The sequence below is a fragment of the Rattus norvegicus genome, chromosome 3 (genome assembly GCF_021556685.1).
Source record: "Rattus norvegicus strain SHRSP/BbbUtx chromosome 3, alternate assembly SHRSP_T2T, whole genome shotgun sequence".
Taxonomy (NCBI): Eukaryota; Metazoa; Chordata; class Mammalia; order Rodentia; family Muridae; genus Rattus; species Rattus norvegicus.
This window is the reverse complement of record NC_141536.1, coordinates 16,688,623-16,703,670: the sequence shown is the minus strand read 5'-3', so window position 1 is coordinate 16,703,670 and position 15,048 is coordinate 16,688,623. Positions and strand designations below refer to the sequence as shown.

Below are 15,048 nucleotides of genomic sequence, written 5' to 3'. Positions count from 1 at the left end.
TCTTTCCTCGTTTTTTGTTTCCTTGGTTTTCTGAGACAGAGTTTCTCTGTGTAGCCTTGGCTGTCCTAGAACTTACTTTGACTAGTATTCTTTCATTTAATGCTGTAGAACACTTTTAGTTTGCATTTTAAAATCAGTATATAGACCAATGGATTTCTCTATGTGCTCTTCACAATACTTTGTTCTGCTGTCCCTTTTGTCTGGCTCCTCCCTGTGGCTGACAGGTTCTGGCAGGAACCTGAAGTGGCCTGTTTTAGATGCATGATGCTAGGTAAACACAGTAAGAATTATTACATTACCTAGGCGGGTTATTCCTCATTTCGGTGTGAGTTTGAGGGCAGCCTGGTCTACATAGCAAGTTCCAGGACACTAATAGATGTTGCACAGAGAAACTATCTGAACAAACAAACAAACAAACAAACAAACAAACAAATGATTCTACTGTCTGACTCATCTCTGGCACCCGTCCATGGGAAGGGACAAGTAGAAGGAGTGTAGGACAGATTTTTCATTCAGAAGGAAAAGGAGAATCTAGATTCTGCCATTTTATACTAAACTGGCACATAACACTAAAAATGTACTTTAAATCTAGGGGGTTGAGGATTTAGCTCAGTGGTAGAGCGCTTGCCTTGGAAGCGCAAGGCCCTGGGTTCGGTCCCCAGAAGAACCAAAAAAAAAAAAAAAAAAGTACTTTAAATCTAATTTTATATAATATATATATGAATTTATATACAAATATATATAAAATAGGTTAGTCTTTGGTGGCATTACTCTCATTAGCAATACATCTGAATAAACATATCCTTTTTGTGTATGTTTTTGAGACAGGGCCTGACACTAAGGCCTTACTTACTAGGTAGGCTAGGCTAGCCTGAAGTTTGAAATGATTCTCCTGCCCCTGTCTCCAATGCCAGAAGCATGTGCACCACCACACCAGGCCCTTTATTTTCTTCCTTGTCCTGTGTCTACCTAAGAAGCTTAACTCTTTCTCTGGCTATTTAGAAAACTGTAGGTACTTTTCTGCTTTTAGTGCCACTTATTTATGTGCATGTATGTGTGCTATATTTATGGAGGACAGAGGTCAACATATGGTATCTTCTTCTACAAATCTCTACCTTGTTGGGGCTTCCCACTGAACTGACTAGGCTGACTAGCCAGCAAGACTCTGAGATCTTTCTGTCTCTACCATCTAGCACCCAGGAAAAAGCTGAGACAGGAGTGTGGGCCTGAAATCCCAGCTCTGGGTACCAGAGTCAAATAAAGGCTCCTGAGGCCTTGCTGGCCAATCAGCCTAGACGAATTGGTAAACTCCAGGCTACTCAGAGACAGTTTCAAAATACAAGCTGGACAGCTCTAGCTTCAACATTCACTTTTGTATACGTAGGCACATGCATGCACATACACACATTCTACAATTTGACCTAATGTTCTTCAAGAAGAACCATTAATAAAAAAATAATGTATTCTAGCATGTAATACATTTGTTATTTTAAAATTTAAAAATGCTTCAAATATGTCTAAGTTAGAGTTAGTTTGTTAGAGTTAGTTAGAAAATACTGATAGATATAACGTAGATGAATTTTTTGATGTCCTCTATGGTTTTTAAAAGAAAGGATTCAAAGTATAAAGACCAAGCAGTCTAAGCACCAACTGTCTGAAGTGAAGGGATGTATGTGCACGGTGTGCATGCTCTCTGTCAAGGCATGAGGTGGGTAATCGGGAAGCTGGGTTCACAGTTGCTCCTCAGCACTCTCGAGGCAGAGCAAGGTCTTGTGGCGCGTGCTGCAGTGGATGGAGTTGGCTGTGCATGCACCCATGCTTGTTGTGCAGGGCTAGGTAAGGCAGCCAGTGAGCACTCACTCCTGCTGCCCGACACACAGAAAGTAGACTTTTGCTGCTATTACGCTTTTTAAAAAGGCACTGTTCTTTCTTAAAATTTTCATTTTTAAATGATTATAAACTCACAAGAGGGAAAAATATTTCCTCTAAATCTTTTATGTAGTATTCCCCACTCATGTAATTACAGTCTAATATCAAGACCAAGGAAACTGACATGTGCATAACACTTGTAACAAAATTACAAATCTCACTCAGTTTCTGCCAGCATGTGTGTGTGTGTGTGTGTGTGTGTGTGTGTGTGTGTGTCTGCTTGCGTGCAGATAACAGAGGTTTTTTATACTGTTTCCTCCCAAACACTGCCTGTCTTCTGAACCATTTACTTGTTTTCTGTCTCTGTTCTTTCGTTACTTTGAATATGTGACATATGGAAATCACATGAGATGCAACCTTCCCAAAGCGACTCAGAGCTATCAGTGGAGTTGTGTGCATCAATGGCCTGATCCTCTCTCAGCACCGATCAGTTTTGCGGTTCCAGGGGAGCGTGGTGTTTAATGGTGCACCTTGTGGGGACTATGCCAGTTACTTCCAGTTTTCACTATGATCATATCATTGATTCATACAGAAAAATATAATAATAAGTTATCAACCAGCAAGGGAGTAGGGGTATGGATTGAACTGTACTCCTGAGAAAATAAGTTGGCTTTCCACCCTGTGGTACCTACAAATATGTCATTACACTGCTCTACACCTGAGTAGGGCACAAGCATAAATCTATACTTCTCTTGAACATACCCACTCCTCTGCCTCTTGATACAACTTTTCCCACTGTCTGTCCTTCCAAGTTTCACCTTGGCTGTCCCAGGATCAAAGGAGTTGTACCCCACATTAATTCTGAGACACACCTGGACCTTCTCACAGCATCTGCTCACTTTCTGTGGTCGCTGCCGCTTTACCTCGGGCTGCACTGTCCCTGCACAGTCCCTGACAGCAGAGGCTGCTCCCCTCTATTTCCAAATCTAGCACACAGTGTGTAGAAAGAACTGGGTACTGGTAGAGATCACTGGGTTAAAATATCAATCCTGCCACTTGCTGTGTGATTTAACAAAGCTATTGAGCCTGAGTTTAGTTTCAATACCTATAAAATAGAGTCACAGTTCAGCTCCTGTCTGTTACTCCACAGCCGTGTAACCTGGACCAGTTGAATCATGTCTACCAGATTCAGTGGTCACACCAGAAAACATTTTCCTCATCTCTACTCCATACTGAGAAGGGTCTACAACTCGGCATCTTTGAGGAACAGCTACCGATGCCCAACCTTTGTCTGGGCCTGGTGACTCACTCAGTTGGAGTGGCTCTCTATTGCTACCAGAGCAATAGAGATGACCTTCACATCCAAACTTCCTCGATGAAATGGAAGGCAGTGTCAGAAAGAACTCAAGTCACTAGGCATAGTGGTGCACATCTGTAATCCCAGCACTCAGGAGGCTGTGGCAGGAAAATTCTGAGTTTGAGGCTGGCCTACACTTCACAGTGAGCTCTAACAAAAAGAAGAACTAGAAGAAAAAATTTCATGTGAAAATTTAATATATCTAGAAGAAAATTTTAATCTGAAGCCAACGGGATCGCACTCAGTTAAATATGGGCTACGGAAACTTCCTACCGTATTTTGCTGTGTTCCAAATCCTATTGCTGGAAAGATGAGTTTAAACAGAAGAGTTTATGATGAAAGGGTGCAGGCAGGGCCAATGCAGCAAAGCAACACACTGTCAAAGTGGCTAAATGTACAGGCATGGAGAGCCACTTTCCAGCAAGGCATCTGTAATATAACTGCTAAGTGAAGACTACAGCTTAGTGAGAGATAAAAAAAGTCAAGTCACTACCGATAGAGAAAGCTCAGACTCAGACCAAGGTTCTGCAGCAGGCAGATAGCCACACAGCACCCTGACCTTGGGCCAACCCCAATGGCCATCTTAAGAGGAGAGACATCAGCAAGCACCTGGGTCTAACTAAGTCTTTCCTTCAAGACAGAAAGGACCAGGACGCTCACCTTCATGACTGAAAGAATAAACAGGATACCAGCAATGAAGTGGCCAGGTAAGGGCCAGCTCATGGCAAATGCTCAGTCACCAGTTCACTCTCATTTTCTTTCATGATACTCTTTCCCCCTAATGTGTATTTATTTTTATGTATATGAGTGATCTGTCTTCAGACACACTGGAAGAGGAAATCAGATCCCGTTGCAATGGTTGTGGGCCACCATGTGAGTGCTGGGATTTGAACCTGGGTCCTCTGGAAGAACAGTCAGTGCTCTTAACTGCTGAGCCATCTCTCCAGCACCTTTCATGTCGCTCTTATTGCCATAAATTCATTTCCTTGTGTCTATATCTGGAAACCTTATGTTTATTCTGCAAGTAGGACCCCAGAGAGGACTCTGAGCTACATTGTGAAAGTCTGGTCCTCCAGCTAGTGCCTAGAGAGACTGACAAGGACAAGAGTGAAGCTTTGGTGACTAGAAAACCACAAGGAACTAGAGCAGGTGAGGGGAAAAAAAGGATTACTTGAGCTTTGGCTCCCGTCCTTCACTCGTGTACTGCCAACAGATGAGCCCGATGAGGTCCTGCACCCTGGCGCTGGCCATGGTCACCACAGTCATTGGCAGCAGTCTGTCCTGGCTTGAGTGCAGGGGGAGGTAGACGTCGATCTTCTTCGTTGCAGTTGTACCCACATGACCCTGTGAATGGAGTACACACGTGAGAGAAAGACACACAACTGTGGTCTTACAGGCAGTAAGGACACTAGCACAGCCATTCCTCACACCTGCTCTGAGCCTAGACAGTCTTGAGGGGTCAAAGTCTACGTCCAGAAGGTGAATGAGCGCTACTGAGGAACAGGTATGAGTGTGAGCAGAGTTGGTGCTTGCTGTTGGTCTGGGTTTGTTATCAACGCTCTTCCCTTGGAGGTACTAACAGACCCTGCCATCAGCGGCCTTCCCTGGTAACAGCCATGTCTCTCCTGGAGAGGCTGAAGAGAAGGCACTCACCCTGAGACAAGAGCTTGTCTATGTACCTCACAGACTTCAGGAACGAATTCCGTCTGGTGCACCTGCTTACTTGGTGCCGTGCAGGTCACGGTGCTTGGTCTTCTTTTCCTGCTCATCCTGCACTACGCTATGCACTCCCAGCTCAGCCATGCTCTCTGCACTTTCCCTCCTGCTGTCTGGAGCCCGAGCTGCTTTCTACTCCTGAGCCTTAAGCAAAAGCTACTGTCTGGGGAGGGCAGGCCTCCTCTATCGGGGTCCCTTAAGGCAGGACTACTTTGTTATTTTTTTAACTCCTCCTTTTCCTAGGTTCTCCTTCTCCCTAGTTCTCATCTCTTCCCCTCTCTAACTCCCAAGCTGCTCTGCTGCCTACAGTGGCTTCAAACTCATGACCCCCATGCCTAAGCTGCAGTTACAAGCACACACCACCGCCAAGTCTGGCTCTTCAGTCATCTTTTACATAATCCCAGCTCCTCAAGGTCAGGAGGCCATGTAGGTAGTGTTGTCCCCACTAACATTATTATTAAACTATCATTTCCTCTTTTCTTGCAAAATTCCTGTTCCACTGAGTTCCAAACCATCCAACTACAGGAGCAGTGTCCCCTCCTGCTCTGTTCTATACAGTTCTTGGCACTGTAGCTTTTTGTCTCTTTCCTTTAGCTACTTTGTGTGGCTTCTGCACACAAAATAAATCACACTGCAAGCCATCCCCAATTTCTCACTAGAGACTAGAGCTGGGTCTTCCTGCCTTTCAGTCGTGCTCACTCACAAACATGTCCAGTACATCCTCAGGAGAAACGTGCACAGACAGCTCAGTTTATATTGGTGCACTTAACTGCCCCGTATCACCTCCCACCCCAAGTCACCGCAGCAGTCACCTCACTGCAGCAAGTGGTGCCACCACTCAACTAGCTGCTAATGTCCCAGGTCCTTTTTCTTTCTACTGTCTTTCCATTTTGCTAGCAAGTTCAAGTACATGTACTGCAAAACTGTGTTTCAACTGAAGACTGGCCTTTTTAGAAAACAGCAGTGGGGTGGCCAGAGAGTAACATACAAAAGGGTGAGCTTCCAGTCCTACCTCACAGCGTACACAAAGATAAGTTATAACAGGTAAAACCATAACACTCACAGTAGGATACATATTCATGACCTTGAATTAAGCACTGATTTCTTTAAATGACACAAAGTTAAGCAACAAAAATTAAATCAGTTTATCAATATTTTAAAAATATGTTCTCAAAGAATATTGTCAAATATTGTCAAAAGAATATTGTTAAAAAGGTGACACACAGAAGGGGAAGGAAGAGTTGTATTTATCTGGTAAGGGTTTTCCATCTAGAACATGCTGAAAACTCTCACAATGCAATATAAAAGATAATCCTATTAAGATACTGGCAAAGGATTTGAGTAGACATTTCTCTGAAGGAAAAGTACAAGTCACCAATAAATACAAGAAAGGATACTCCATACCATCTAGCATAATGCAAGGCCAAGCCACACAGAAGGTGCTAAGCTGCCACTCTGTAAAGGAAGTTACAATACAATGGCATGTGCACGCATGCATGTGTACACACGGCCCTGCACGCACACTGGTAGAATGTCCCTCTTCTATAAGCACATCCTGATTTGGTTTGGAGTAGGAGGGAGGGACACAACACTGAAAGCCATCACATTACAAGCCCCTTCCCACATCTCTAGTGGGTGAATGAAAATGAATAAAGTCCAAACTCTCACAGCACCGTCTAATCGATCTGGTACCCACCTACCTCTCCATCGTCACCCTATGCCAACTCCCCTGGCTGCCCATCAGGGCTACCTTGGCCTGGAAGTGCTCCTAGGGTGTGTGTCTGGACACACATCTGTGGACATCCTGTCTGCATCTCTTGCTTTGAAGACACCACTGGGCACTACTCACTAGGTCTAGAAGGCTCTTCCTCATCACCAGCCCTCCTTCAATGTGTGCTCTTGGCCACTAAGTTGCTCACATGTAAAATGACAATGAAAGACTCATGAGGACTGCTGCTGAAGCCTCGGTTCCTGCTCACAGTCCCTTCACTGGTGACACTACAGAAAGAAGCCCTTCTCAGTCACCCTTCCCCAGGTACCCTGCTCATTCCCTTTGTGCCCATAACAATTTAGGATTATGCCTTTATTTCTGTTTATCTTTAGTGTGTGTTCTTCCCACCAAATTGGTAATAGTGTCTCTCTGCTTCTTGCTCCATACATCATGCCTAGCAGTGTGCCTGGCAGACTCAAGACCCCCCCCCCAAAAAAAAAAAAGAATCTGATAGTCAAAACATGCTGGCAACAGTCTTCGGACCCAGCTAATGTGGGGGGGGGGGCACTTTCCATCATTTTACTCATTACAAAAAACATAGTTCAACTCATCTAGTAAAACAAAGACAAAGTAAGACCCCTGGGCAGGCTGGGTGCATGTATAACTGTTCCCTTACAATTGCTTTAGCCCACAACCAATGGAAAGAAACCAACAACCCCTACTGCCAATGCTGACAAATCTTTTTCTGATTGCCAGTGACAAAGAGCAAAACTGTCTGGACACGTACGAAGAAAGTGATACCAGAACACACCATAAAACAGGAGATGCCACCACCCTGTGTCAAAGGCTCTTCCCCGTGTCTAGTGTACAGTGAGTTAGTATCGGGTGGTGAGTCAAAGCAAACAACTGGTAGAAGGATTCTTAAGCCTAAGAATTTGAGGTCTGCCTGGCTGGCATGGCGGGAACTTTATCTAAATGCCAAATGAGCAAATAAAGCACTGTTGAATGTCCCAAATGTATACTTGTTGAGAAGTCAATAAATCTTCGTTTCCTTTCTCCCTCTTGCCTTTTTTTATGGGTCTGTTTCTGATCATACAGGGAATCAGAGATTTAGCCAATCACATGGCTTCACTTTATAATTCTAGCATTCTACGTGTCCAAACCTGAATGAGGAAAGTAAGATGAAATCCGTTTTAAAAGTACTTTACATAAACGCTACTTCTGTTACAATCCAATAACCAACACTAGGCCAAGTGATGGTCCCCAAGTCTAAAGGCATCGAGTGAGTGAGAAAGTCAATTCTCTGTAATATCCCTGCCCTTTTCATAGGCGCAGCCCATGTGCACACTCTCATCTCCCAGGTGCTTTTTGCTTGGAAATATTCTCTAGCAAGTATGCTGACACTGAACTAATCATCGTGGAACCTTTCCGCAGAGCTGTGACAGTTAGCCTTGGTCGTCAGCTCACCTGCAGCTGGAACCTGAAGCTAAAATCCAAGCGGCCCGGCATGCCTTTCAGGGACTCTCTTTTTCTGTTTTGTGTTTTTGAGACAGAGTTTCTCTGTATAGTCCTAGAACTCACTTGAGTGCTAGGATTAAAGGTAACTGAGGGATTCTTAACTGAATTCCAAGGTGGGAAGACTCCCCCTAAATCTGGGCTACTGCAGTGGCAGGCCACAGAAAGGGACATGGAAGATGGAAGCCGGGCTCTCGGCCAGCTGCTCTCTTTCCTGCTGGCAAGTCTATCCCCTTGCTGCAGAGCCATACTCCAAAGAAGACTGAAAACAAGCCACTCTCCAGGAATCCCCTCAGGCTCAAGCAGCAGGCTGGGACTGCTGAGACATCCAGTCTCATGGACTGAACAACTGGATTCTTGGCTTTTCCACTGGAACAAAGCCACTGTTGACTGTCCTGACTATAAGCCACTCTACTACATCCTTACACACACACACACACACACACACACACACACACCCCGCTCTTCCCTTTCACGCACTGAGCTATCTCCCCAGCCTACTGCTTTTTCCTGCTGCTACTGCTGCAGAACGACAGCCAAGGGGTCACAGACAAGGCTGACATCCCGAGATGTGGAAAGCACGGGGCAATGTGACTCTGCTTCCTAAGTGCGGAGCAGCTTAGTAGATGCTTATGGTTTCAGAGCCCTTCTGATCTCTAATCACATTGGTCCCAAAGTGACAGCACACAAGCTCTGAAAACAACAAACAGACATTGGCTTAGCACTGGGGCTGTCTCGCTTCTCTCAGCTTAACTCTAAAGAAGGTTCTACCCTTGTATTCCAGCAGAGGACACCAAGGCTTGCTTCCAACAAGATAGTGTCCTGCTCAATGCTTCACAGCCACATGGCAGACCACAACCACTCAACCTAAGCCAGGGCGAAGTGACTCCAAAACCACCCATCTGAGTATCTGACTCTCTCACCCCTTAGCTAGCCCAAGTGCTACTAAAGCACACTGTATGCAGCTCTCGCCCTTTGTCCTCATAAACACAACAAAAGATCCATGTTGAGCAGCTTCCTAAGAAGGATCTAGATCTGAGGGAGGAGAAAATAAATGCACCAGACTCCCAGGACCCCCTCTGATCCTAACTGCAGGACAGTCACTGTTGGTTAGGAGACCCCGGCAGGTGGCAATGGCACATTCTATGGTCTCTTAACCCTGCTCATTTCATATGAAATCAGAAAAAACAAAACAAAAAAAAAAAAAAAAACAAAACAAAAAAACCCCAGAGACACTTAGTAAATGCATGGAGCACTTTATCATTTCAATTTTCTACTCCCATCTTGGGAAAGTGCCTTGTACAAACCCTGAAATTATCTATTTTAATGAGGAGGCTTTTCTGAAAAAGCTCCAGGTGGTGGCAGTGAGCTTGATCTGAGAGTCCCTGTGTTGTAAGATTTAGAGAAAATCATCTAAAACATAAAACAATCCATCAACATAATAGAAAGTAATTAACTTGCAAAAAAAAAAAATAAGGTGACCACAGGATTAAAAGTATTCATCACACATGAAGAAAGCAATATTCCAGAGGCCTAACATCCAAGTATTAAAAAGCAACTAACAATAAACAAAGATCGTGTCACACAGCTTTACTGCACAGCAATTTATGTGGTCCCCAATACAGGATTGGGGAGATAAAGCCATGATTAGAGCACAAGAGAGGGCTTCACAGGGACCAGGTTCAGCTGTATCTTCCTCCCCTCTCACGCATTCAACAAACACCCACTGAAACACCATGCTGGGACCTGATGATCAAGTCTAATAAGCATGGTGTGGAGCAGACCCTCAGCAGTCTCCTGGCCTGCCGAGGACTGAACGCTCTAAGAAGGAAAAGATAACGGTTGCCAAGAAAGCCCAGAGGCGGCACGCTGGAAGGGTGAAGAGGCCTCTTAGGAAAACCTTCATGCTCCCCGACAGAGAAAGAAGCTCATGTTGGAAATGAGGCTCATGTTAAGGCACCAAGCAAACATGTACTAGGGATACAGTATGTGAGCTGGGACTATGGCACCATGGTAGCACTTCCCTAGCATAGGTAAGGCCCAGGGTTAAATAACCTTCATTAAAAAACCGATAAAAAGCAACAACTTCAGCCGGTGAGATGCCTCAGCAGGTAAAGCACTTGCTGTCAGACCTGATGACCCAGCGCGCACAAAACAGAGTGGACTCCCTGAAACTGTCCTGATGACACTACACTGTGGCATGTGCAAACAGACACACACACGACCATCTAAGATCTAAATATGTACCTTACACTTAATTTTAAATGATGACTTAGAGTCAGTCAACACATGTGAAGCTAGCCGCAGATCTGAGGCAACAGAAGAGTGCTTCTCTGCGATCAGCTCTCCTATCATCTGCACCCTGGCCTGTGTCACACGAGCTAGGAACTGCCACTACCGGCCCTGAAATGTCTCTCAAACCTGTCTCCTCCTGTCCTGTGGCACTGGCCCAGATGAGGCCACATCATCCTCTCAGTCATACTGGAACAGCTCTATTCCAAGTGTCTTTACTTCAGGAGGCCCACATCTTCACAGCCCTGCCTTTCTGCCAACTGCAGAGATTTCCCTCAAACAGCAGATCACACCAGTCAGAAACCTGCTGTTTCCACCACTGGGAGCTAACCTTTCTGCCTTGGCATGACAGCTAACGGCCTAGACAACCAGCACCGATGCCTTACTGCTACTCGATACACAGAACGACAATTCAGAGCATCCAGATTTGAATCCTGCCCTTAGACACTGAGCAGTATCTGCACCTCTCAGAACCTCCACTTTCTCACCGGAATAAGCAAATACAAGGTGTGTATTCATACACATTACACCCACACATAATCACTAACCAATGAATGCAGGCTTCCTCTGTCCTTCAACTCCAACATCTCCTCTTCCAAGAAGGGGAAAGTCCAAAATCACTGCCTGGCCTCTACTTCCAACCACCTTGATTCTCACAACCTTACAGTTCACTGTTTTCTATTTCCCTTCCTCTTCTCTCATTCACAGCGCACTACACAAGCACAACACCACAGCCCATCCACTTGTGTTCTCTCCTTGGGCCTAAATACAGCAGAGGTTGAGGGTAAGCTTTGCCAAGCTAAGAAACTCCTCAGGTCTCTCACTTCTTTCTTATCCTCATAAACTGACTGCCTCTGTCACTCCAGGCCACTCTCTCCTCTGAAATGCTGCCTGCACATAGAACACAGGACCTGACATACAACAAGTGAGGAATAATGATTTAACACTTCATTACCCTGCAGCTTACAGAGCTGAACATTTTTTTTTTTTTTTGGTTCTTTTTTTCGGAGCTGGGGACCGAACCCAGGGCCTTGCGCTTCCTAGGTAAGTGCTCTACCACTGAGCTAAATCCCCAGCCCCATAAGAGCTGAACATTTTTAACATCCCACTATTGAAAGCTGTATTCTCTGAAGCATTCTCTGATATAAATATGTACACATCCTATGTGTGTATTACTGGGTCTTTGTAGCTTATGGCACATTGAAAACTTGTTTTCAAACCCATCAAGAGAATATCAACATTATGAAACATATGCCATCTAATTAATAATCTAATAATTAGCTTTTTAATCTAAAAATATAAAGCTTAAAAAATTTATCACACAGAATGTAAATAGGAATGAACTGAGACGTACAGCAGTAGACATGATGATGGATCGGTCCATTTAGACAATGTGTCTCATTAACTAAGATAAGATAGAAACTACACACACACACACACACACACACACACACACACACACACACACACAAACACAGTCTATACAATCTACTGCCTATAATAAAACTAATTTTAAGATTACACACTTTATAGTTTCCAAACAGAGGAAGCAGAAAGAACAACAGATGCTGCTAATTTCAAATAATTTAAAAAAAATAATTTTATGTTAAACTAGGAGTGCACATGCTCTTAATTCTAGCACTAAGAGGATAGAGTCAGACAGATAGCCAAGTTCAAGGCCAGCCTGGTCTACATAGGGAGAACCTGTTTCAAAAACAAAAAGAAACAAAAAAACCTCAAAACAGAAAACAAAAACAAAAACAAAACCCTGTGTTTAGTGTGTGTGTGTGTGTGTGTGTGTGTGTGTGTGTGTGTGTGTGTTCTGCCTATATGTCTGTGCACCACATGTGTGCCTAATGTTTGAGGTGAAGAAGGTGTTGGATCCCCTCAAACTGGAGTTACAAACAATTGTGAGCCACCATGTGGGTACCTGGAATCAAATCTAGGTCCTCTGGGAGAGCAGACTGTGCTCTTAACTGCTAAGCCATCTTTCAAAACCTGCCCCTAACCCCCTCTGGATAGGGTCTCACTATATAGCCCTGGCTGACCAGGAACTTGTTATATAGGTCTTGCTGACCTCAAATGTGTGATCTTCCTATATTTACTTCCTGCACACTGCTGGGATTGCAGACTACATGGCCTGCTTAATGCTTTTCATTTAGGAACTGCTCTCATCAAGTAAGTCCACTGAACTAAGACTTAAGAGCATAAGGCTCAGTTAGCAGGGCTACTTCACATCAACCCTTCCAATAATAAACTGAATAGCAGATCTCCAAACTGTTGCTAAGTGTTCAATTTCTCTGACAAAGGAAGGAAACAGAAAGGACAGACAGCTTGGCTTCTGCAATTAAAGAGACAAAAAGCAGGCAACGTTATTCCATTAGTCACATCTGCACAAGCAGATCATTATATGTAATTTTAATGCAGAAATAAATGCATCAGTGTATCCAGACGATGTAATAAGGCAAGTTGATAAAAGGTTTATTTGTAGCCTTTGAAGGGAAACATTGTGTTTAAGCAGTGGCTGCTTTGCCTTTCTATTGACACCTTTCTCCCATTCTCCTCAACAGGGACAGAGGATGCTGTGCTCTATATACTGTGTTCTATAGGTGCCATATGGGTGATAGCAAGGCAAGATCTGACACACTTATATGCCCACTTCTCTGAGAATATTTAATGGCTTCCATTTGAAGAGAAGTAATATTTTCAAACACAATCCAGCATAAACCAGATTATCTAACTGTGAGAAATAAAGAGACTCTATATAATGGAGGAAAAACTTCTAAACACTACAATCTTATGGGCTCAGGAAATGAACTCACTTTTTTTACATGCAAAACAGTGGCGATGCATAGAATAGATTTTATATAAAACTATATGACAAATCCACTCAGAGCTACAGAGTTGGCTTTGTACTGCTATCTTAACCCTCAATAAATCTAGACTGCTTAAAGGCTATTAAATTAACATTTCCCTGATCTGGCACCTGTAGTCAAGTTAATTTGTCAAAAACATTTCTACAGTTTGTCACTGGACACTGTATTTTCTGACAAGCTTAAAATAAAATTGACAAAATCTCATTAATTCTCTCTGAATCACCAACCTTGGTTCCATTAAGCTTTTATTATCAAGAACGTCAACTGTCACACCTTCTTTAAGGAGGTCAAGTTTTGATCTGGGTGCTTCTCGGATCCTTGCCATGCTAACAGCAGCTGGGAGGCAGCACAGTGTGGTGGAGATCCCAAGCTGGAACTCAGGCCTGCACACAACTAACGCAGGCTGACCTTCAGCAACCTCAGCACTTTAGGTCATGATGTTCTCATCCACAAAGAATGAGGGCCTGAGTTTGGATCTCCAGAACTCATGTAAGATGCTAGGCACTGGACCAGGCGTGGTGGCACACGGTTTTATCCCAGCACTTGGGAGACAGAAGTGGGCAGATTCTGTGAGTTTGAAGCCAGCCTGCCTCAATCTACAAGCAAGCTCCAGGTCAGCCAAAGCTACATATCTCGATCCTGCTGTAAGTAAACGATAGGAAGTAGGGCATAGTGGCAGGGTGCTACACAGTCAGCCGATCTAGCTATCAGGGAGCTCCAGGTTTAGTCAGAGAGCCTATCTTAAGAAAACAATAAACAAGGGGCTGGGGATTTAGCTCAGTGGTAGAGCGCTTACCTAGGAAGCGCAAGGCCCTGGGTTCGGTCCCCAGCTCTGAAAAAAAAAAAAAAAACCAAAAAAAAAAAAAAAAAAAAAAGAAAACAATAAACAAAAAAAAATAAGTCAATAAAAGGAGAAGCAACAGAGCAAAGAAACAAAGTCAACCTCTCACCTCCACACACACATGAGAATACATACCATGTACACACAGGATTTTAAAAGCATGGAGAATAACAGTCCTAATTCATGGGGTTGTAGGGAGGACCTGAAAAGATTACATTCGGTTCTCTGATCTACAATAACAGCTCATGAAATGCTCTTGGCCACTGTGCTGGCTATATGTGGATACAATAATCTTACTTTATAATCGGAGACTTAAAAGGTCTTATTGACATCCATAGACTTGAAACTCTCAAGACACCTGGGCATCTCCATTAAAACACCCTCAGAATGTGGCATGCAACAGCCTCTCCTGAAGCCCTAGACAGATGTGGCCTCATCACCAGCTAAACTCAAAACAAAACAAACAAACAAGACTCACTCCCAGGGATGGTCCTGACAATTGAGTTTCTTCCTACAGGGTAAAATCATCCTGCAGAGTTGGCCCACTGATCTTAGTTCTAGCCTAATGACATCTGAAACAAGTCTACTGCTGCTTTATGGCTCTTCCTTCCCACCTGTCCAGACCTCCTTTATACACCTGTGACCAAAACTCCAAACACACAAAACCAAGCCAAACGAAAAACCCGATGCCACCTGGGCTGCTAAGTACTGTGGAGTACACCAGACTGTACCCTTTTCAAGAGGACAGCACAGAAGGACTGTAACATCATAGGAAATGTAAGTCTACAGCCCTAGGCAGGTACTAGAAGGTGTTGCTGCCAAGAAAACTAGCCTCTATTTAAAATTTTTGATGCTGTGATCCTTGGTGGTG

General features: G+C 44.0%; 1 protein-coding gene across 41 annotated transcripts in view; it reads right to left on the bottom strand.

Annotated features, from left to right (window-relative positions):
* The window catches only part of Mapkap1 (MAPK associated protein 1), a 201,073-nt gene that overhangs the window by 110,012 nt on the left and 76,013 nt on the right, over positions 1 to 15,048 (bottom strand). For all 41 annotated transcript variants that reach the window (XM_087651385.1, XM_087651396.1, XM_087651390.1 and 38 more), the window contains 1 exon segment: positions 4,398 to 4,570. In XM_087651385.1, coding sequence (XP_087507511.1) covers positions 4,398 to 4,570 — 173 coding nt within the window.